At 44.9% G+C, this 24,063-nt stretch overlaps 1 protein-coding gene across 3 annotated transcripts in view; it reads left to right on the forward strand.

Annotated features, from left to right (window-relative positions):
- The window catches only part of FNDC1 (fibronectin type III domain containing 1), an 82,033-nt gene that overhangs the window by 19,836 nt on the left and 38,134 nt on the right, over positions 1-24,063 (forward strand). For 2 of the 3 annotated variants that reach the window (XM_080941935.1, XM_080941936.1), the window contains exons 2-6: positions 14,594-14,800; positions 18,155-18,253; positions 20,106-20,223; positions 22,631-22,818; positions 23,672-23,779. In XM_080941935.1, the coding sequence (XP_080798061.1) occupies positions 14,594-14,800; positions 18,155-18,253; positions 20,106-20,223; positions 22,631-22,818; positions 23,672-23,779 (720 nt within the window). Of the gene's footprint in view, positions 1-3,128; positions 3,216-3,792; positions 3,862-14,593; positions 14,801-18,154; positions 18,254-20,105; positions 20,224-22,630; positions 22,819-23,671; positions 23,780-24,063 lie in introns of all 3 variants that reach the window. The other variant, XM_080941937.1, reaches the window with a different exon arrangement.

A 24,063-nucleotide genomic window follows, 5' to 3' on the forward strand; every position in this document is an offset into this window, starting at 1 on the left:
ATGGTGCTTTGAAAAACATGTTGATAATTCGTTTGTTTACTTATTTAGGTCTTATAGAAATTTGACTGTTAGATGGTTTAATAGTCTAATATGAACATTTTTACATCATAAGCCGCTTAATAATTAAGTACAGTTGACCACTGAACAACTTTGATTTGTGGATTGTGACAATTAGAAAAAAAAAAAAAGCTTGCTGAAGGACTTCAAAGCCTAGTTATATCATGAAGAAGTTGGATGTGTCAAAAATGCATAAAATATGCAAACAACAATCTATATAATCTATATTATATACAATCTATATTGTATATATAATGTAATATACAAATCTGTTCAACGTTAGCCTTTATCAACACTTACGAATGCAAACACTTAGAGTTCCCACATAGCACTTGTCTCAGTCTTAATTGTCAGTATGATACAGCCTAGAGTCTTCTGAGAGGAGAAGCCTCAGCTGAGAAGTTGTCAAGGTTATGTTGGCCTGTGGGCATGCCTATGGGAAATTGTCTTGAGTCTTCATTGATTTAAGAGGACCGAGACCACTACGGGCAGTAACATGCCTAGGCAGGTGATCCTGAGCCATGAACAAAAGCTGAGTAAGCTCCCCAAAGTGAGCCAGAGAGCAAACCAGCAAGCAGCATTCCCCCGTGGTTTCTTCTCTGAGCTCGTATTTGAGTTCCTGTCCTGATTTTTCTCAGTGATGGACTGAGACCTGCCATGTAAGATAGATGAACCCTTTCCTCCTCTAGGTTGCTTTGGGTCAGAGTGTCTTATCACAGCAACAGAAAGGATCCTACGACATATAAACAAAGGCTGCAGTGTTAAATCGTGTCTGTAGAAAACTGACTCTTATGACGTCATTGTCCTCTGCGTGTGAGCAGCCCATCCCTCTAGTAAACCATGCATCTCAGTTTCTTTAAAACAAAAGACCATATATCTTGTCACTCTGGATAACCTTTTATGCAATATGATGCTTAACAATTTGGAAATAGGTGTCACTTGACTAATTCTGCTAGCCACAGGGCTTCCTGTCACCAGCAAGTTCTTCCTATCTAAGATTCTGGAAAGGTCAACGTTATTACTTACAAGTTTTCACCTGCACAGGGGTTGGAGCACCTAAATCCCAAGTTGCTCAAGGTCAACTGTATCGCATCCCCGTGAAGGCACATAGAAGGGCATGCATGTGAGCAGTATAACCTCTGCACTCACTGAAACTTTATTTTCAGTTGATTCTGGAAACCGGGAACATTTTAAGTCTTGCCTCAGTGTGACTTGACTTGAAGGTACAGCTCTAAGGGGTCCGCCTCTGTACCCTTTTCTCCTGTTTAAATTTCTACCATCATGTAAGGCTATAACTTTGAGATGGGACATGAGGAAGTCACGGCCCCAACTAAAGAAAAGCCAGTATCCTTTTGTGCCATTACTGTTCTGATCCTGGCAAGAGTCACAGCACACCCCTCCACATCTCCACCCTCTGCTGGGTACCACTGTAGTCTTTGGGTAACTGAGCAGAAAGTGAATAGATCAGGCTGCTTTCCTCCGGCTGCCAGCCAAGTAAACAGTGCTATGAAGCACCGAGGCTCTTATCCCCAGTCCATCTGTGAGGTTAAGTGTAAGCTATCAGACCAAAGACATGAATGGGGATATATTTGTTCAAACACTGGGTTGTGATTGCTGGAGAGAGAGAGAGAGAGAGAGAGAGAGAGAGAGAGAGAGAGAGAGAGAGAGAGAGAGACAGAGAGAGAGAGAGAGACAGAGAGACAGAGAGAGAGACAGAGAGAGAGACAGAGAGAGAGAGAGACAGAGAGAGAGAGAGAGAGAGAGAGAGAGAGAGAGAGAGAGAGAGAGAGAGAGAGAGAGAGACAGAGAGAGAGAGAAATACACACAGGAGTGGGGTACCACCCAATAAACAATGTCTCCCAAGGAAGTGACGAGTTAAATGGTTGGGATTCAGAGACATGTGGACTCCATTGCTTGGGAATTCAAATGAGCCCAGAGCAAGGAACGCCTGAGAAAGCACAATTCTGTATTCTGTTGGGACCTGGAACCATTTCCCATTAGCGCGGCAGGTTGTGCCAGACCCTAACTGCCACCAGCTCCCGCCACAGATGGACAACAGCTCACACCGGGCTTGAGCATAGCCGAAGTCCCAGGTAGCGTTAAGCTTGAGGACTGAATCAGGTTCTGCCTGAAAGAACACCTTGACTTTAGAAATGCCATTCTCACCTGCCTTTGGGACAGGGCAGGTGCCATCTCTCCAATGCTCCACCCCTCTCCATGCTCACACGCTTTAAGCCCCCCAAGGAATGCTCCTACCTTAGCTGTCACCAGACAGTGACTCATGTGGAGGGAAATTAGTGTTATGTTACAGTTTGGGTGTGTCCCCTTTGTGTTGTTCCCCTGTTTTTTTCTTTAGACTCTCAACAGTTTCAGGAGCTCAGCCAAGGAGACCTCTGCTACTTGCCTTGACCCCCAGACCAAAGTCCAAAAGCAAAAGCCTAATTATTTCAAGATTAGCATTTTTAGAATTCCAGGAAATATTTTTCTAGCCCTTTTATTTTAATTTTAATTTTTGTTGTTTTGGTTGAAATAGTCAAAAAAAAACCACATGCAGACATAGCCTGGGAAACATTTTGCTGTGAAAAAGAAAAATTCCATGAAGCTTTATGTAGAGCAATAAAGATTTTATGAGTTTCACTGATATTTCCCCCTTTTTAAAAATTTTTCTTTCTGGATCTTTCCATTTGGAGTTTCCCTGTGCGGTGTTACTCGTTTGTGACACTGTGTTTGGGTACTAATGTGGTCAGTGAGCTAGTTCCTAATTCCACTGCTGAGTTCATACTATAGACCTCAAAGATTTCTGCTATCAACGGTGTAGGAGCCCAGGTTTGTTCCGCTTGCCTGCACTTTGTGTTAAACACAGCTGACATTCTTAGGGCCGGCCCTGTTTCAGCCACATGGGGAAGATGTTATCGATTTCAGTAAAACCGAAGAGGGGGCTACCGTTGGACTTGCCTCTGCGTTTGGGCTTTTGTATTTGTGTACAACCAGTGTAAGTGAGATGGTGAATGAATGAAGTGTGTGTTTCTGGGGGCCGGAGGCAGTGGTTTGATGTGAACCGTGTGTTTCAGAGCCGGGGGTGGTATACTTTGTGCTGGTTACCGCGGAGAACCCCAGCGGAGTGAGCCGCCCGGTTTACAGAGCTGAGAGCCCAGCCGGTAAGTCTGACCTGGAGGCTGTGCTTCGGTGATTAGACTGGGAGGGCCCCCCTCCCCTGGCTTCTTCACGCCAATAAAAACACAGAATTATTGGGCTGCTGAGATCGATCAGTGAGTAAAGGCGCTTGCCACCAAACCTGATGACCTGAGTTCGATCCCTGGAAACGTCGTGGAAGGAGAGAACCGATTTCTGTAAGTTGCCCTCTGAGCCGCACATGCGCAGTGTGGAGTGCACGCCCCCGATACATAAACGTAACTTAAAAATGAAAGAGTCCCACATTGTAGGCTTGTACTGTAAGACCAAAGATGGAAGATTAGGAGAGAGGAATTTGTTTTTGTATTTAATTAAAAAAATTTTTTTTTCTTCTCATTTTGGGAGTAGCTTTGATGCAGTTTATGAATATTTTTCAACACGGCTCAAGTGGCCATGTGCAGATCCTACAATTAATGTGCTGTCTCTAAAGCTTAGGTGTGGCGTCTCTCAAAGACCATTTGACTAGTCACTGAGAGTGTACGGAACTTCGGAGAACCCCGCAGACCTTGTTTCTAACTATCTAGTTGCATTTCCCCGATTTAGGAGGTGAATGGATCAAGATAGATGGTTTTCCCATCAAGGGTCCAGGACCATTTAATGAGACCGTCACAGGTACTTTGTACTCACTTGGCTCATGCCTTCACTGGAGCCACCTCTCCCAAGAGGGCCGTGGCTCTGTCACACGCACGTGCTCACAAGCCTTCATCACGTTCTCACCGCTAAACTAATGCACATGCTGGCCGTCCAGACTGCAGCTGGTGTTGTGTATGCGACTTCCTGTTCCTCTCCCTCCCAGTGTGGGCAACGTCTGTGTTTACATCTGGAGATCGTCACCTGCTAACTAGCAAATATGGCGGCTGAGATGGTAGAATTGTCCCAGTTAGGAAATTTATAACCTTTTATCTGCCAACAGTTAATTGAGACCCTTAAAGACAATGGCTCTTGTTGGCCACTGAGTGTCGTCAAGTCTTGCACTTTTCTTGGAAGACTCTGGAATATTTTGTGATAGGCCAGCTTCCTCCCATCTCTGCTCCATATTTGTCTATGCGTGTGTTGCCCTGTGGACATCGATGTTGTCTGCTCATACTGTTTTACTTATTAAGAGAAAAGTTGCTATTTCTTATGAGCTGTTACTGGAATGTATTTAATTAATGGTTAAATAAATAATTCACAAGAATGCCATTATTTCAGAGTGTGGTGGGGCGGGAGCCCATAGGCAGCAGGGTAGAGACCGAATGCTTCGTTTTTCTGTACTTAATGACCACGGTGAGCTTCTTAGATCAGTATTTCTGTAAGTTGCCATCTGAGCCGCACATGCGCAGTGTGGAGTGCATGGCCCCGATACATAAACGTAACTTAAAAATGAAAGAGTCCCACATTGTAGGCTTGTACGGTAAGACCAAAGATGTAAGATTAGGAGAGAGGAATGTGTGGTACAGACAGTTGCCAAAGTCTTTTATATAAGAAAAGGGGGTGGGATAATAAAACAACAGAATAAAGGGAAAGGCTCTGGGAGCCAACATGCTCCTCCTCAGGGATACTTCAGGTGGGAGGAGGCACACTCTTCCTTGGGGACGCTCCAGGTGACAGTGGGGTGTTGTAATGTGAGTAGAGATGGGGGGGCTGGAAGCTGGAAGAGGGGACGAGGAGTTAGATATGGTTTGGGAAGTCATTCTAAGGAGTGAGAATGGGATCTCAGAGAGGACAGGGGCAGGAGGGGACTGGGAGGGAAAAGGGACCAAGGATCAAACGTGGCACACCCTGGCAGCCTTGGAAGTCAGTTTATCTGCAGGGTGTATGTTTCCAGAGCCAAGTAGGACCTGAAACCACAGATAGTGCCAGGTTTATACACATTCGTGCTTTTACCTCAGTTGGTGCTCTTAGGACCATTTAGCACTCCTAAGGTAAATACAGAAGAGTTTCGCATTTGTAATTTCCTAAAATATTTTTTTAATTTACTCAATTGTTTTACTTATTAGCTTTACATCCCACTCACCGCCCCCTCCCAGTCACCTCCTCCCACAATCCTTCTCCCATCCTCCCTTCCTTCTTCTCTGAGTGAGTGAAGGCTCCCCTGAGTACCCCCTGGCATTTCAGGTCTCTGCAAGGCTAGGCGCTTCCTCTCCCACTGAGGCCAGACAAGGCTAGAAGAACATATATCATATACAGGTAGCAGCTTTTGGGAAAGCCCCAGCTCCAGTTGTTCAGGACCCACACAAAGACCAAGCTGCTACTTATCTGACTCTCATATTTACATTTTTAATGTTTATTCTATACTCTTGATTTGACGTTAGATTTAGAACTAGGAATTTTCTTGTCCCCCCCCCCCCCACAGATAGTCACTTTCTTCTGCCATCTCTAATGGGAGTGTATGAGTGTGTTAGGAAGTGTCTATGGGGACATGTTTGTATATGTGTGACGTGAACTCCTGGGGGTTACAGATTAGGACTTGGGAATCGAAGAAATTCAAGATCTAACTCACTGTTGGTTTAATGCATTGGGACTGTGTTCAGCTTCTTTTTGGAGGAGCTTTTGGACCTGTGACTAACAAAGCTCTCCATAAGAATGTATGATTCCCATTTGTCATACATAATGAATAAAAGATACTAGAAGAGAGACTCCTAGATGAACTTGCAGCATGTGATGTTAGTCCAGACATCAAAACACCAAACCGAACAACACATGGTATCCAGAGAACACAGACTCAGAAAATGCCATATTTTATTATCAACGAAAGAATGTTTCTATAGGAAACTGTCTATCACTGATTGATATGTTACCTAGATCTTTTGCTTTTGGGTCCTGAAACAAAAAAAAAAAAAAAAAAAAAAAAAGCCATTTCTTGTTCAGAGAAATGATTAAGTGGATAGCAATTTGGTCAAACAAAAGAAGTACCATTCGGAATGCTACGGGTCGTTATCCACAGGAAAACATTTGCCTTTAAAAACATAGATAACTTAAAAAAACCATAGATAACACAGCATCAGTACCAGTCTGAGGCCTTGCAGGAGCTTGTTGGTGCTTTGGCTGATTTGTCGGTGACCTGTTTGAAATCAGGGAGCATCCATTCTTTATTCTGCTGGAAACAAGGATTTCAATTCAAATTCCACAAGGCCTCCTTTTGCTGGTTCAGATCTATCAGGTCTTCAAATATTCTTTACCTAAAAATAGAACCAAGGTTGTTAATCTATTCCTTCAGTGCCTATGGTCTTGTGGTCATAGGACCCAGAGGTCTCTAGCATGGTGAACCAGGGCTCATCGACTTGAAATGTGCACACTTGTGGGAAAGAAAACCAGGAAGCGGTGATGTGGTGCATCTGACTAGTGTTGATGGAGTGCTACCACCCACGGGGGCGGGGGGAGGGCTTGCACAACAGAATGTGCGTTCAATGGTTCCGAAGTGTTGAGGTCTCCTAATAAAGCGTGAGCAGGTTTGAACCTTGGGAATTCTCCGCGTTTGCAGATGGCCTGCCTCCTCCCCTTTCTGTCTTTACCCAGGCTTCCCTGCATCTCGCACAGGAAAGAGATTGTGGGTCTACAGTCCCTCCTTCTGAAAGGACACCAGTTGGGCTGGCTCAGGGCGCACCCTGATAGCCTCATTTAAACCTGATTACTCCTTTAAGGACCCTACAGCCCAATATAGCGAACTCTGAGGTTCTGGAATTAAGATTCCAATATATGAATTTTGAGAGGACACAATGGAATAATCACCAATTATTTTGGGGAAAAATGGCATAGCAATCTTGAATGACCAGCCTGGTGACAAGACCAGGAAGTAACATGACAAGGGAGAGGAGGTGGAAGAATCTTCTAGAAAGTCCTAGAGATTGGATAAGACTTGAGTGATTCTGAGTCTGATTGCTCATCCAATCACAGAAGGCTTCCTCTGTTCTGCATGCAGAACCCACCCTCCTTGCTGGGATGTCTGCCTCTATCCCCCTCTTTTGATCCCAGGGAAGTGATATCTTCAGTGTCTGTCCATTTTCTGGAACACTGGGATCTATCACCTATTTTAGAATTCTTCACTGCTGTTTTAGCCTTCTCAGCAGCTGACTCCAGAGAAACGAGGTCACATAGAAGCAGGCCCCAGGGGTCAGGACTGTGCCATGTCCCAGATTTGATAGTGAACAGCTCATAGATGCAGCTGGGCCAGTTAGTCTGTGTTGGCCAAAATTGCATCTTGGAGACCACGTTAGATCCTAGTTAATTTTAGCACAGAATACGTTTGTATCTGCCTTAATAATTTTCATGGATTCCTACAAACCCTGTCCTCTGTGCTTTTCCTCATGCTGTGGAGTTGAATTGGATCTAGAACCGACACAAAGTCTGTGTTCTGTATCATGTCTTCTTTACACTCTATTTTAATTATGAAGGTCGTTTACACTTTTAGCAGTTCAATGACAGCTTGATCTAAGCTGGGTGTGCTGTGGATTATTCCTCTCTGGCCATTGCCACCAGCACTGTGGTTCAGACACTACAACCCTCTGGTTAAAGCCACTGGCCTTTGAGCTGCTCCCTCAGTCCAGGAACATGAGACATGTGTCTAGAAGTGTATCTTACATACCAGCCATCCACGATGGGAGCACATCCGCTAGCCCCATCTCCTAGTTTCTAACTGTTAGATGTTGCTATAGATTTACAGTTAGACTAAAGTTGGCCCCTGCTTAAGCTGGAGTTCTGAACTCCTCTGTCTGTTGGCAGGATATCTTGTTTCTTTATCCCTCATGTCATGAGCTTGCTTCCTGACCTCCACAGGCCCCGGCTCTGCTGGCTTTTCCCCTTGGCAGAGTTCCGAGGCTACCCTTGGCTTGATTCTTCTCTGCGTTAACCCGGACATGCACTCAGAACATCTCCCCTCTCTGAACTGCCTTCACTGGTTCCACCAGGACCACCCAGCTGTGTGGTGCTCTCTCTTTGGCCTCTCATAGCTGGACTGGGGGAGAGAAACAAAGAGCTAAGCTGCTTAACCAGCACATCTGTGTTTCTCACTCTGGGCCCCCACTGAGGCTTCCACAAATCTGTCCTTACGCAGTCACCCTTTTCTCTCCCAAGTGGGCTAGCTTCTTTCCCGACTTGTGCTACCTTCCTTCTGTCAGGTGCCTTTGCTTCCTGCTCTTCTGGGGGTGACATACCTCATCTTCCTTGGGTGACTTTCATCTCCCTTTCTCCCTGCTTTGGGGGAAAGTTGAGCCACCCTTCTGTTGAAGGCTGACTTCATTAGCAGAATATCTTCAAACCACAATGAGACCCCAGGGTAAATTTGGGGTTGGACTCTTCTTTAGAGCCTTCGTTCCATTACCTAGTTCGTTCCATTTTTTTGTAGTTAAGACAGAATGTCTGAAGTTGGATACATTATAATGAAAACTATAATGTCTTGCCATGGGGTGACTGCTCTTAGGCTAGGGCCAGAGTGTCGGAAAGCTGGAGAGGCTGGGCTGTGCTTGCTCATGCAGCTTTGGAGTAATGTTCTAGAAGGAACGACCTCTGTAGTTTAATGAAAGCCAACACTTGTTCAGAGGTCAACAAGTAGGGCCTTGTGCTGCTCTCTGACCCTTGTGTCTACCAAGGGCTCTTCTTTCAAAGCCTGAAAGTGAACAAAAAAAGAGCTTGGGACTGTCAGCCTGGAGTATAGTATCCGGGATCTCTGAAAAATCTGATGTTTGTCTGGGAAGAAATACCTCCTTCCTGTTGAGCTAGGTCTACACGGGATTTTATTCCGAATGAGGGACCAGGTAACAGGCTGAAAAAACCGAGCACCCAGTCAACCTGAGCAGGCCCCTCATTTTCAGAAAACACATGCCCTGTTCTCCATTTGACCCCCAAATGAAGCAAATGCAGGAAGACTTCCATTAAAACCACCCTAGAGAAAACCAAACCAAACCTTTGAGATATGCTTTTCCCAATAATATTTCCCATGAGTCCTTCTTAGCCTAGGTAGTCTATGATCCTGTTGCTGTGTTCTCCTGAGGAGCCCAGAAGCATTGGCTATTAAAGGAAGAGACTACTGCTCTCTTTGCTTTTGGTGGCCCTTGTGAGCTGTCAGGAAGTGTGGCTGGAAACTAACATGCCATGGAATGGAACCATGGCAGCTGTGGGGTCTGACTCACCCGTTGAGAGCATAGCTGGCTACCCTGAGGATCTGGATGAACCCTTCATATGTGTTGGGGGGAATTAGGCCAGCAATGGGAGCTAGTAGTTGGGACTTGGCAAGGGCTAGGGGCTGACCTCTTTTTACAAGAGAGACGGTGATCAGAATCACATGGATATTAGCATCTGATGTTGGTCTCCTGGATGCATAGATGAGCCATTGCCACTGAAGTACTATCAACGGCTTCTTCACTGACCTTGCAGAGCCCTCCTCTGTCAACACACAGCTAGTTTGTGGGTGACTTGTCAGCTTATGGCACAGTAGGACTTCAGCCCCACATAGTGCAATAGATGCTCGTATCAATACACCCACTGATGTTCAACTCTGGCGGGGTCAATAACAAAGCCACCTGTTTACTGACAGAAGGCCATCCTGACTGCCATTTTATGGCTCACTTAAACTGTGACCCTCGGGATTCGAGTCCATAGGTATGACCAGAAACCAGCAAAGGCATGAGAAAAACATCCAATCCAATGGGAGTCCCCTCTCTATGATCAGGCACTAAAGATGCTATTTTTAATCATAAAGCAAACACCAACATTTGGTGGTATGGTCTACAAAACTCAAATGCTATCTTGAGAATTTTGAGATAAAACAGATTGTGGAGAAGTAGCAGCACTCCAGGCTTTGGGTGACTAAGATAAATTTCTTTGCTGCTCTGTGAAAACCTCGAGGGAGAATCGTTTAAGTGAGCAAGTGCTACACACTGAGTGGACACAGGGTAGTTCAAGGTGCTACTTCTGATTGACAGCTTCCTGGATTTCGAGAGCCAATTCTAGATGCAGATGCTGGCAGCATGGCACTGTCCTGTGGGACCACTTCTGTCTACAACGTAGCTTTGAGGACACCATGGAAGTAGGAAAGCCGGATGTTAGACACACTGCACAGACCCAGTGAGCTGGAACTGATGGGCCCTGCGCGCGCGCGCGCGCGCGCGGGGAGGGGGGGTGTTTGAAGTTAGTTTTATGTCCATCATGGAGGTGTGTTGGCTTCTGTTGAACCTATAATATTCTACCTGGTGTTGGTGAGTCTGGAGGATGTTGAGATTCTTCTCTCCCTCTTTTCTCCTTTCCAAACTGTTTTGTCTTTTAGATCATCTCCTCCTTCACCTTCTGCAAATGCTTTCCTGATTCCAGGTACTGGCCAGGATGTATGATTCTGGTGTCTCTGAGGGTGGCTGGATGTCTGTAGGCTGCTTTTCTCTACTTTGGGTCCTGAGTGATTCCTTGAACGAGAGAGTGAATGGATCCATTAGCATGCTTGGTTGACTTGAATCTTCATCCAATGGTCCTTTTTGGGAGCATTGAGCACACTTCTAATGTGAAAGGGCTAGAGCAGTGAATAGGTCTCAGTGGGACAGATGTCACTGACTTATTTCCTGATGGGGCACCAGAACTTGGGAATCTCAACTAAACCATCTGTGTAAGGAGATGAGGGTGAATGCAGTGGACAGAGACTCCTACTGAGCCAGATCCTTTACCCAAAGCACTCAGGAGCACCATGGTCTTCTCCCAGAGTGGCTGCAGTGTTTATATTAGTGTGGCTACAGTATTCACAGTGCAGCCACCAGGAGCTTCCGAGTAAGCACTGCAGCACAGTGATCTAAGACTACAGGTCCAACAGCAGGGTTCCAGGTCTGCAATGCCTCCCCCAACCTTTGTCTCTCAGTCTCTTTGTCTGTTATTGGTTATTCATGGTGAGTGATATCTGATAGGTCCATTCTAGAATAAGGAAATTAAGAGTTCTTCTTTGTTATTATCAAGTAGGTGATATTATTTAAGTATTACTCCAAAAAGTCATTTATTGGAGAGGATATTGGCATCACAATAGACTAGGTAGATAACTATGGTCCTTGAGAGTACGGCACTTAGTGAATGTCATAGTCACCTCAGTGTATATGAACATGCCATATAGCATACTCATAATGGAACCACCTGATAGTGCATTTGCCAGACTGTGTTTCTGTGGTTAGCAACATACAGTTGTATTGTAATACTATGTGTATTGAAGAGTTTTGCGAATCTATTCAAAGACGGTTCAGGGGATCCCATCTGAATTTGCCCAGGAAGAATGGTTTTATGATGGATATAAGCTTTAGAGTCAATTATAGCCAAAGTAGTTCCAGAGCTTGTTACATAGCCCAGGCTAGTCTTTACTTCGTAAGTGCTGAGGTTGCAGACATAGGCTCTCTACCTGGTTGTTGCATACAGTCTCAGAGAAGAAAAAATGGATGTATTCAGGGAGTGCTCTTGGAGTCCTCTGTAAGTAGTAAATTTGATGTAGACTCTGAGTCTAGAGTCTGGGTTAGCCTGATCTAAAAACTGTCACAATCAAATAGCAAAGAATTTTACCTGGACAAAACATCGTGTGAAATTTTTGTCTTTTTTTATGGTAAAAAGAAAAAGTGATTCTATACAACTGCAGAAATGCATTGACTTACAAATCCCAAGGGACAGCCCAGTCCTGCCCGGCTTTCTGGTCTACAGCCAGGCGGTGCTTGTTTTGTTCTGGGGTTGGCAGGAGAACAGTGCGTAACTGTCACAGGTCTTCTGCCTGCTCTGCCCATGGCTTTACCTGGTTCTGTTGTGCTAAGACTAATGGGGGAGGGGATGTGTCCCACCATTTGTGAAATAAATACACTCTGCCTTGGTGGGTGTGAGCCTGATTGATCTTGGCAGTTGTAACTTCCTGTCTTCAAGATAAAAGATCTACAGAATTTATTAGAAATATGCAGAGTGCTTTTGCAAGGCCATTGCACACAGCATAATTTAATTGCAGATGAATTCTAACCACATGGAATGTTTTCCTGATGCATGTATCTGCTTCATGAGGAGGCTCCCTGGATGATCTGCAACAGACAGTTGACAGTATGCAGAAACCAGAATATTAAAGAAAAGAAAGTTTCAAGGTGCTTGAAACTCAAAGCCTCAAACAAAAAAGAAGTGACTGTGTTTGAAGGGGGTGGGACCTCTCTTTATGTTGTGGCTTTTAACCACGCTTCCATTGTCCTGGGAATAATCTCTGGCCAAAGTCCTTCTCTTCTCTGTGGGGAGACTGCAGTTCCAGGTTGTGAAAAGTCAGCTGGGCAGGGACTAGTGTGCTCACTCTGTAAGAAGCCTGTCTGGACCCAAACTCTTATTTTGCATTCATGAACAGAAGAGACTGGATGGCTAGTGGGAGGTGTGGGAGGAGTTTAAACAGAGAGAGCCCTGGGGATTAGAACAGGTAGGTCCCCATTCCCCATCCCTGGTTGTCACTAAATGACACTAAATGACCCTGTGACTTTACTTGCTTTGTCTCTAATATGGATGTCTCCCTTCCTCACCATGAGGCACTATACAGACCAACGGGATGGAGATGGAATCATTTTATTGATTAATTAATTGCTGGCTTTAACGTTCTATTTAACATAGATAGGTCTTTGTGTTGGGTTATCAGCTGTTCTGTGGTCCTGGCCCCATTCTAGGACCCTAGTAGGAAGATTGACAAATGCAGGTGGCAGGGGTCACCTGCAGTATATTGGGATATCTGCTGTCTCTACCATGGGGTTATATGGTTAATGTTTGATGGGACTACTATGCGTGGGAGTTCCAGGATGCACACTACAGCCAACAAACTTGTGTGGTCTTAATGAAGCTCCTTGTCCTGAGAACCCCATTCTTTCCTCTTGTTGACCCCATCACTACTGAATTTCACAAATCTTTGGTGTCCCTGCTCAGCATTGTACTTATGAGTGCAGAGACTGCCAAATGAGAATCTGTCCCAAGAGGAAACTTGCAGCTAGCCTCATGGACAAAATAGTCTAGGGGATACGAGGTCTTTTTCCAGTTGCTCAACTGGGAGGACTCAGGGATGGAAAACAAGTGCAGGCTGAACATGTTGGTCCTATGCAGCAGCAAGTGCCTGGCCTTACAGAAGACCCAGGCCCATTGCATTTTGCTGGGTCATTCTGTTGGGTTACACAAAGTTTAAACTTTTGTATATTGGGGAAAACTTCTGTTGTGACTCACATACTGTTCCCAGATGCCTTTATGGAGGGATGTCCAGCGGATCATTAAGCAACTCCAGGAACCCCACAAAAGAGTGGTGCTTTGCTTAGATGTACAACATTGGAGATAGTCATTTCAAAGTTAACTGTCCAAGATGGCTGTTTGTGAAGCTCATGCTAACTCACGGCATCTGAGTTCAGATATTATCTGAGATTGGAATTTCTAGTCTAATAGAATTAGTCAGAATTGGTGCTGAGCCTAATATAGATGGCAAAGAAAGGAAGCTTGGAGTAACTGCCTTATACAGTTAGAGAAATGCTCTTTTGCTTAGCAGCATCTTCAAGTGAAGGCTAGAAGATGGTCCATTGTTAGAAATGGGCAAACGTGGTGGTCACATGATCCATGGACTCTTGTTCCTCAATGTATCAGCTCATACTAAAAATAGATAGATAGATGATAGATATCAGATAGATAGATGAAAAATATTAGATAGATAGATGATAAATATTAGATAGATAGATAGATAGATAGATAGACAGACAGACAGACAGACGGACGGACTCTAAATACTAACCAGTATCCCCAGGATATACTACTTTGAGAAAGCTAACAAGAACATTTCAAGTCAGTTCAGGAGTTTTGGAAACTGGTTAATTAGTCAGTAAAAAGGTTGGAGACCCTGAGGATATTGGCAACAGTGGGGCATAGCCAAGATCTGTGGGAGACAGGGGCAAGACTTACATAGGGGTAGGACTAGAGCCTCCAGGTCAAAATTGCTTAGTCTTTTATTAGCTATCCTTTCAACATGACAGAGAAAAAAAAGCCTTCTAGAGGCCAGTTATAAATAACACCTAATGACTCCATTGTATTTTAATATCTATCTCTAGCCCTAGCCACGGGGTATACAGCCTGTCTAGCCTAAGAGGGGTGAAAGAAAGTAGATGGAAAGGGACCTTATAAGGCTTCCAGATCTGTGGCTGGCAGCCCTACACATGGCATGTTCTCATTTTAAGTCCAAAGACCTCTTGGCAAAAAATGGAAGCCCATGTGAATAGAGGTCACCCTAGAACTTAGCAGGTTACCCAAAAATGAGTGTTTAAAGCTTAGTGATTAACCGATGAGGCTCAGTGTATGCAGAGATTTCACATACATGATGTAAGCTCCACGCGGTGCATTTTAATCATTTCTATGTCGTGTCCTTCTTAAGAAAAGGAAGTGCCCAACAAGCCCTTGCGTATGCGGGTCCGAGCCTCAGACGACAGGCTGTCCGTCGCATGGAAGGCACCACGTCTGTCTGGAGCCAAGAGCCCACGAAGATCTCGGGGTTTTCTTCTGGGCTATGGGGAAAGTGGCCGGAAGATGAATTATGTCCCACTGACCAGAGACGAGAGATCACATGAAATTAAAAAGCTTGGTGAGTTCGAAGGGATCTTCCATGCAATGTTCCCATCACTTCAACATTTAGAAGGTCATTTAAGGCACAGTGTCGCCTAAACCCCAGGTGCTTCTCCCACCAATGATGGCCATTCAAGGCAATGCTAGTGTTAGCCACCTTCCTGTGACTAAACCAACTTCCGGAAGAAAGGGGTTATTTTGACTCACAGTTTTGGTGATGGCGCCCCACAGAGGCAGATATGAAGGCGGACAGCTCTACTGTAGCAGGAGTATATTCCTGGAACTTCTTAAATCTCAATAGTAGGGCCCAGCTACAGAACTCCCAAGGCTTGCTTCAGGTGATGCACTTCCACCAGCAAGCCTCATCCTGTAAATGTCCCATCCCATTCCACAGTGTCACCAGCTTGGGGCCAAGTGCTCAAACTCATAAGCCTATGGGGACAGGTTTTACTGAGACCCCAACATCACTTTGTCCCATCCTGTCTTGGTCTCTATCGCATTAACCTTTATTTAGCGGCAGGACCACACTGTCTTATAAGTTGTTCCTGTATACAGAATCCCCGAGCCACTTATCTAGATGTGAGCTGTGGTGGGGAGGGAAATATTTCCCCTTTTATTGTCCTGTTTTCAAAGCAAAGGTAGCATTAGATATGGAATGTTCGTGGGCATATTTTTTGGGACCAGGAGATACTACGTGGTCCATCTTAACAGGTCTTAACCTTATTAACAAGCTAGACAGGAACACAGACCATCTTCTGTAGAGATGCTGCTGTCCCTTGAGAAACTGCTAATGTCCACTCTTGCCCTTGCCCATGCCCCATTATCTACCCAATAAATTGGATGTATATCTGGGCCCCTTTATGCACCTTTCTGGGGGAAGCCAGGCTTCAGAGACTCAAGGGTCCAGGGTGGCCCTGACAGCACATCTTTCTAGTAAAACCCCTGGGTACATGCCCTGCCACCTGCTCTTTTACCAGCAATATATATTTTGGTTGCCATGGTTCATGCTTCTTTTATTTCCTAATGGGTCAAGACTCAACCAAGGCTATCGTTTACTGGCCCTACTCAGAAGATTCTAGCAAAACATCTGACCTCTTCACTCAAGTGTAGTCAGGTGCCTCTTGTGTCATTGCAAACCTGGTGGTGTAGACAGTGGAGGTAGAGGCTCAGGTCACTCAGGGGCATGGAGGCAGGAAGTGGACATTGGCATGGTTAGGGTCAGAAGCTAGGGTGTGAAGGAGTAAGAAGACACCCACGGGCCAGTGGTGTGTGGGAAGGAAGTGTGGTACTTCTTACTTGGCACCTCTGTCATTAAAGGTAAGTTCTTCTCCTTTAATAGGTGATAGGTGAGGGGCATTCGGATGGAGAGACGTGGGAGTGGGGTCAGAGCATGCAGGAGAGAGATTCACAGCCAGGCCATGAGGCACCATGATTTGAGCTCAGCAAATAACCCCAGGTGAGAGCAGTTCAGGGAGACAGAGTTCTGGGAAGAAAGCCTTGTGGCCTGCATTGCTGGTTTGCTGTGAGAACTCATCATTTAGGAAGTAAGTATACATATGCAGCCTAGGCAGACAGTTTTATAGTCCCCAGGACCAATATGGCTCCCAGAACCATGTGGCATTGTGAGCAGCTCAGGTTTGAACTGGTGAGGATTCTGGGCAGATGGCTATATTTCCCTTTCTGAAGAATCCTGGAAGTCTCTGGATTCTCTATGTTCAGCTACTTGCTGGACACTCCAGTGTTACAGTGTCTGTCAAGCTTCCTGGCTGGGTGTTCCCAGCATGAGAAAACTTGTGCTATTCTTTGTATCTACATGGGCCACACATGCCTCTGAGCCATCAAAGCCCAGACCCCAGCAAGAAGACAACCAAACACCTCTCCCCTCCAGTGCCAGAAGAAATGTGGAGAGGCTCAAGGAGGCCAAAAGGAGAATTTAGACTGGGAGCTGCTTTGTGAAGAGCAGATGTGGGAAAAGCAACCTGGTGGTGTGGAGCCACAGGGTAATCTGGAGTCACGTCAGTCATTCCTCCATTCCTGAGCTGTCCCTTTGCCACTGGATGGTTTCATTACGCACATTGTTCAGCAGTTTAGTCATAGGGACCAAACTCTACCTGGATACTCACAAGGAGGAGAAACTCTCTTTGCATGTACGATACTGCGGGAGAGCGTTGTTCAGGTGGAAAGTTTCATTCGAGGGTCTCATCCATAGCACGCTAGAACATAATTTGGCATTACTCTGACCCACATGGCTGTGACTCCCAGTTTTTCGTCTCTTTAGTAATAGACCTCTGCTCACCTAAAGATGACGTGATCTTACTATTTTGTTGCCTAAATTCGATCAAATTTGAACCTAAGGTATACGTGAGCTCTAGGTCTTGTATAATCACACAGAGCAGGCCCCTTTCAGGCTTCTTCTGAAATATGTCATCTTTTGAATCTCATCAACGGATTTTGGCTTCCCATGATGGGTTTCTGTGAAGAAGAGATCTAAACAGAAGGACAGGGCATGGGGTGAGGGTGAAGTAGATTATCCTGTCTTTGGGATTTATTCTGCATAGGACCTTAACACTGTTTATCACAGAGATGCCACTGGCCAGGGGCATCTCAGAAGTGGACATGCACTAAAGAGCCTTAGAGATTGGCTTAAAGTTCCATCAGCGAGGAATCCCGTTCCTAGGCAACCCTTAGACACATTTTATCAGTGGTCTTCTGAATCAGTGAAATCCCCGAGATGGGTACCAATGTCAAAGTGGAGGGCCCTCAGGACTACAAGAGGAGATGGTAAGATCAGATCTTGGAGACTGGGAAGTGTGAAGACCTTCAGGAAGAGGCCAGATGGGAAGTGAAGCCATTCTGCTGCACGTGCTCAAGGCTGGGAAGTGAGCCAGCCAGGGTTTGCATGGATGGGCCATGTGTGTAGTATTCTGGGCTCCTTAGGCAATGATTTTGGTGTCAGTTTGGAGATTGTATTTATTCTACCAAGTATCCAATAACCAAGTCACAGAGAGAAGTGTGTGTCTACTGTTGGCTGTGGCCTATATTGTATCTCTGTGATGGCTGCATATGGTCTGCTTCTTCCCCGTCTGAAGGTAATAAAAGCCGGGGCCTTGAAGTCACGAAGAGCTGGTTCCAAGACCAAATTACTCAATGACTTTGGCAGTCACCTCACCCCTCTGAGGCTGTCCTTGACCATGAAACAAGGACAGTGATAGGAGCCTCTCTGTAGAGCATAATGACTAGATGAAGACTTACCTGTGAAATTGTTATTGTAGGTGGGGTAAGGGGAGGGGGGAGGGAGGGACCATAGGCTGTAGGGCACATAGGCTACTGAGGAATGGGGACACTGCCACACGTCCTGTTCTTTGGTCCACAGCCTCTGAGTCGGTGTATGTGGTCTCCCTGCAGTCCACGAACTCCCAGGGGCAGAGTCAGCCCGTCTATAGGGCTGCCCTCACAAAGCGCAAGAATGCAGGTACGTTTCCAAGGATGCACTTGGTGAAGCCATGGTCTGGTGTGAATGCTGGTTTCTACGTGGTGCTGGCTGTGATGGGATGGTGGGACTGTTGAATTTCAAGGGGGGATGAAGGGAACTACAGTTGTAGGTAAGCATGTTTCTTTCACGAGTAGAGACAGGAGAATTCTTTGGATAGGGCTTGTTTCATCGGGGATTAGGGACAGGTTTATAGCACAGTTGCTTTGTAGTGCTAGAGGGAGTGAGGCATCATTCCAAAAGAAGAGAGTCTTGTCCATCTGTTAATGGTCCCCTAGGGAGGCACTGAACAAAGGAGGAGAAAGAACAGGTGTGTTGGGGCAACATTGTGGCACACACAGCATTTCAGCTCTCACTTTATGCAGATGTGCTAACATCGAGAGAAGTATGAAAATACACAATTGTGGCTCACTAGTAGACCATTCATTGCACACTTATTGAAGTGTGTTTTTCTTTACCTCCATTAATGGGTGTTTCCTTTTCTTTTTTTGTTAACAACACAGATAATACTTACAAACTACACATACCTTTCTGGGCATGAACCTCAGTGAGTTCTCATTCCTTTCTGTCGCTGTGATAAACCACAGCCAAAACCAGCTAAAAGAGGAAAGGGTTTATGTCCTCTTACACTTCAGGTGACAGACGTTCACCGAGGGAAGTCGAGGCAGACGCTGAAGCAGAAGCCATGGAGGAATACTGCTCCTGGCTCACCCTCTGGCTCATGCTTATCTAGATTTCTTATACAGCCTGGGCTCACCTTCCTAGGGACAATGCCACCCACCTACAGTGTGCTGGGTCAAGGCTGGGCCCTCCTACACCAATCAACAATCAAGATAATCTCTTATAGACATGGTGACAGGCCAATCTGATGGGGTGGGTCTTCCATTGAGGATCTTTCTTTCAGGTGACGCTAGGTTGCGTTATGCTGGCAATAAAAATTAAGCAGATATGAGGAGACCCTAGCACAGCCCTTTAATGCAGTCATGTTGTAGAGTGGGGCCTACTATACTTCCCACATTGAGCAGAGATGCCCCAACTGAGGCCTTTCACTTGTATCAGCCACTGATGGCCACCATAGAGAAGGACAGATTCTCCAACAGTCCACTCCAAAGTCCCGCACTTAGGTAAAATATGAATTCTTTTGACCCATACAAAAAGCAAAATACCGAAAACTGAAACAGCAAAACAAAGAAGCATACAAGCAAAGTTGAGGACACTTTGTAAATCTTAAAGGCCAAAATAAGACGGTAAACCTTGTGACTGTATTTTTGGATGACAAAAATAGATCTCAGTAAAAAACTGGCAAACTCAACTCTATCTTATACCTGAATATAACTTTTAACCGGTCATTTAACCACGTACTCTAAAACATGAAGGACATTAACTCCCATGACATCCATAACATTTGTTTAAAGCAGAATTTGTATTTGGCATCATGGTCTCTAATGAATAACAATGTAAATTTTTATTTTCTCAAACATATACCCTCATAAAAGTCTTATTACTAATGAGAAATTTACAGCACGCACCAAGTAAACACTGAACTTCTTGTAGTGTTTTCCACCAAGGTATAGCAGCCCCTTTATACTCTTCTGCATGCTGATTGGCCCAGGCAGCTTTTAAGGTGAGATTCTTGCTTCTCAGGCTATGGTTAGGAAAAGCAAGAGTAGAGATTCCCCCTTTATGCAGACAAAATAATCATTTAGTATTCTATTCATCTCATCTCACCTAGAGGAAGCACAAACAACTAGAAGTTAGGCAGGGCTTGACTGGAGGAAGCCAGTGCAGAGCCTGTGGTAAGAGGAGCCCCTTTGTGCATCCACTGTCATTGCAGAAGAGGATGAGCTGGATGTACCTGAAGACATTAGTGTCCGGGTCATGTCGTCTCAGTCCGTGCTCGTGGCCTGGGTGGATCCTCTTGTGGAAAAACAGAAGAGAGTTGTTGCATCAAGGTACACACGAACACTTATTTCTTATCTTTGGGTATGAGAAATACAGCTTCTCTGGACTTGAAATGAATTCAGTGATTTCCCTTTTAATTTCTTGAACACTTATTTAACTATTTTGTGCATGAATGTTTCTGCTTGCATGCATGTATGTGTACTAAGCGCATAACCGGTGCCCACCAAAGCAGAAGAGGACATCAGCCGGAGCTACAGGTGGCCGTGAGCCACCATGCAGGTGCTGGGAACCAAACCTGGGTCCTACAGAAGAGCCCAGTGCTCTTAACCATGGACCCATCTTTCCATCCTGATTTTATTTTCTTTCCTATGTGGGTGCTTGAACTCTCTTTTGCTGTTGAGTATCCAGTACTTAGTGGCAACCAATTTCCTGCAAATCAAATAGGGCCTGGAGGGTAATTCGCAGGAAAGAATTTCATATCTCATCTGCTTCATATTATCTTGAGTGTTTAAATTCCCTATGTTTGTTCTCCTCCTGATTCAGTTATGTACAGTTTTCTTCTATGAAGAGTCCACTGTGGGAGGAGTCTTCTTGAAGAGTCAAGGCAGGATACATTTTTATGTTGAGAGGCAGATGCTTGTCTAATGTTACATGAGTGGCTTTTCTGTAGACATTAGCTGATCTCTGAAGTGTGTCAGGTCCTCCTTGGTTGTGTGTAACAAAGAGCACCTTCTTTTCCCTTAGCTCATTTTGTTGTCCTATTCTATCTTTTATACTCATTTGTAGTAGCAACAGACAAAAAAAAAAAAAAAAAAAAAAAAAAAACCCAACAATTTTATTAGGTTAGAATAATCTTTATGTGAGTTTTATGGTTTTCTATATTGTACAGAAACTGGAGCATATAGATTAAAATGTTTTTTTTTGTGTGTGTGTGTGTTCAAAGACTTAATAATTTATACAACTAAGAAGAAGCCAAAGATTTGGTGGCCTGGTTATTATGTATTAAGTTTTGAACCCATCTACAGCAGAAGAGTGGAATATACTTTGAAATAAAAGAAATATAATGCTCAGATTGTAAAAGTATATAAAGTATGATCTTTAATAGGTAAAGGACGACCTTGCTGTCTGCTGGTAGGATGACAAATGTTTATATCTAAGGGCTCAGAAGAGTCACTGTGTTTCTTTACCCATATAGTCTCTCGAATCAGGAAGTGGTCCTGACTGCCTCTGGGCTTTTTTTTTTTCCAACATCTTAGGGAAAACCAGGGGGGAGCCAGACTCTCCTCGGAAAAACTGCTTTGTTCATAGTTTTGCCATATCTTCAAATAAAGAATAGCACATGTGTGCGTGTACAGGTGTATATATGTGTACATGTGCACGAAGAAGCCAGAGGTCAACATTGGATGTTGTTCCTCAGGTATCCTCTGTCTTATTTTATTTGTGGTCTTGAGAAAGGGTCTCTCACTGGCCTGAAACTTGCCAAGTAGGCTAGGATGGCTGGCCAGCAGGCCTCAGGGATCCCATCTCTGCCTCTTCAGACCTGGCATTACAAGCATGTGACACTATGTCTGTTTTTTTTTTTTTTAAACATGGATTTTATGTCTCAGAGGAGTCTGGTTCATATACCGATCTTTCTACTCCATCTTGCAAGCACTTTGCAACTGAACTCTCTCTCCAATAGAACATTCTTAATGCCTCAAAGGCTTTCTACCGGGAAGAAGTCATGAAGAAAAGTTGTATTAGCAGGGACCCAGTCTGCAGGGTTTGCTGCTTGTGGAATGTCACAGATATATGCTGTCTGGGGTTTTGAGAATCAGTACGTTTGGTATTTCTCTCCCAGTGGATCATACGGGACTCCTTTCTCAGTCTCTCTGTCCTGCTCTGTTCCATTTTGTGGCAGTAATTCTACACAAGACCTCATGTTTCCTGTTCTCCAGAGTCTGTAGAATATGTCCAGTTAATCATGAAATGAGGCTTTTTGGCTTTGTGTGCATGTGCATGTGTATGAGAGACAAGCAGAGAGAGAACCAGTTCTTGTTCTTGGTACCATCACATTCTTCAGCCTGCGCATGCGCGCGCGCGCACACACACACACACACACACACACACACACACACACACACACACCACTGAGAAATTAGGTGCTTGTAAATTCTGCCCACCTCTCTTTACTCCTTTCATTTGTCATTTCTGGTCTTTGGAACACCAGGACATTTTTAGTCTTGGGGCAAAAACACTCTAATTCTTGGTCTGCTTTTACACACACTTGCCAGAACCCTGGCTTCAGATTCTTAGAGTCAGTGACATAGTTGGAAGTTTAGATTCTTCTCCTCAAATCTCCCTGCTTGCTTTTAAAAATCATCAGTTACAGGGAAAGAGAAACAGCGAGGACTCTGGAAGTTAACTTCGAGGAGAGTCGGGTCCTCAGGATGATTTTCATGTTGCGTTTTCTCATAGACAGTATACTGTGCGCTACCGAGAGAAGGGGGAGTCGGCCAGATGGGATTACAAGCAAGTCTCTAACAGGCGCGTCCTGCTAGACGGCCTGATCCCAGACACCGTGTATGAATTCGCAGTCAGGATTTCACAAGGCGAACGAGACGGCAAGTGGAGTGCGTCTGTCTTCCAGAGAACGCCGGAATCGGGTTTGTGTCTGAAATGGCTTTGGGGTTTCAACTGAGGATTACTCCTAAACTGACAATTCAAACAGCACACACAGCCTTTAAAGTCTCACTAACTATAAGTCTTAGTAGTAGAGTTTGTATGTATAGTTAGGGTTTGGATTTAGAACTGTTAAATTGGGAGGGGGGAAGGGAGAAGGAGAGGGAGGTGGAGAATAGTTAAGGAGACGTTTTGTTTGGTTCATGCTCTGTATGCCAACATTTTTCTTACCAAAATGTTCTTCTGACATATCGAACCCTTCAAGTTCCAGTGTACAGCATACATACATTACTACTGTGGCCACAGATGTCCCTGATTGGCTTAGCTTTTGTTGTATTGTCTTCCCGAGAAAACCTTTTCTGTGGCCAGGGCTATGGTTCAATAGCAGCTAGAACTCCATCTTTATAACTTGTAACACGGCAGTGCATGACTTCAATCTCAGCACTTGGGACTCAGGAGCAGGTAGATCTATGGGAGCCCAAGGCTAGCCTGGTTTACATATTGACTTCCAGGCCAGCCAGGGCAACGTGGTAATGCCCTGTCAACCAAACAACAATAAAACGTGTACTAAAGGGATTTTTGCAGATTTTGAACTTCGAATAGTGCAGTGTTTATCTGGAAGAAAAATCTGGAATTCCTAGAAGCCTATTTCCAGATGTTTCTAAACTCGAAGCAAGAGCTGTGTGGGAGCCACAAAAGTCATTTTACAAAAAGCTAGTATAGAACCACCTGGCATGTGTCATCAACACAGACTCACCATCTCTTCAGTAGACAGTGTATGAGGGGCCTGTCCGAGGCCATGATTCCCTGTCATCTTCATTCCCTTTCATCTTATAGCTCCCACCACAGCACCTGAGAATCTGAGAGTCTGGCCAGTCAGCGGCAAGCCCACGGTCGTCACCGTATCTTGGGACGCATTGCCAGAGTCTGAGGGGAAAGTGAAAGGTGGGTGTCTCATCCTTACCCTCTGAGTGGTCTTTCTGAGAAATGCTGCTTTGATGACACTGACTGAAAAGCAGACAAGTGGCATGTATAGTGAGGTGAATGAGATGCTAACAAGGTGCTAACCAGGGGACAGGAAGGTGAACCTGAGAGCTAGGTAGTCACCTGCCGGTCATTCCTGTCATTTTTCTGCATGCACGATGGCCTGGACAGCCACACTGGAGTTATTTTTCACTGCACCGTGTGCTATCATAACTTTTATACCCTGCACTAATTCTGGAACTTTC

The sequence above is a fragment of the Micromys minutus genome (assembly GCF_963924665.1).
Source record: "Micromys minutus genome assembly, chromosome: 30".
Classification (NCBI taxonomy): domain Eukaryota; kingdom Metazoa; phylum Chordata; class Mammalia; order Rodentia; family Muridae; genus Micromys; species Micromys minutus.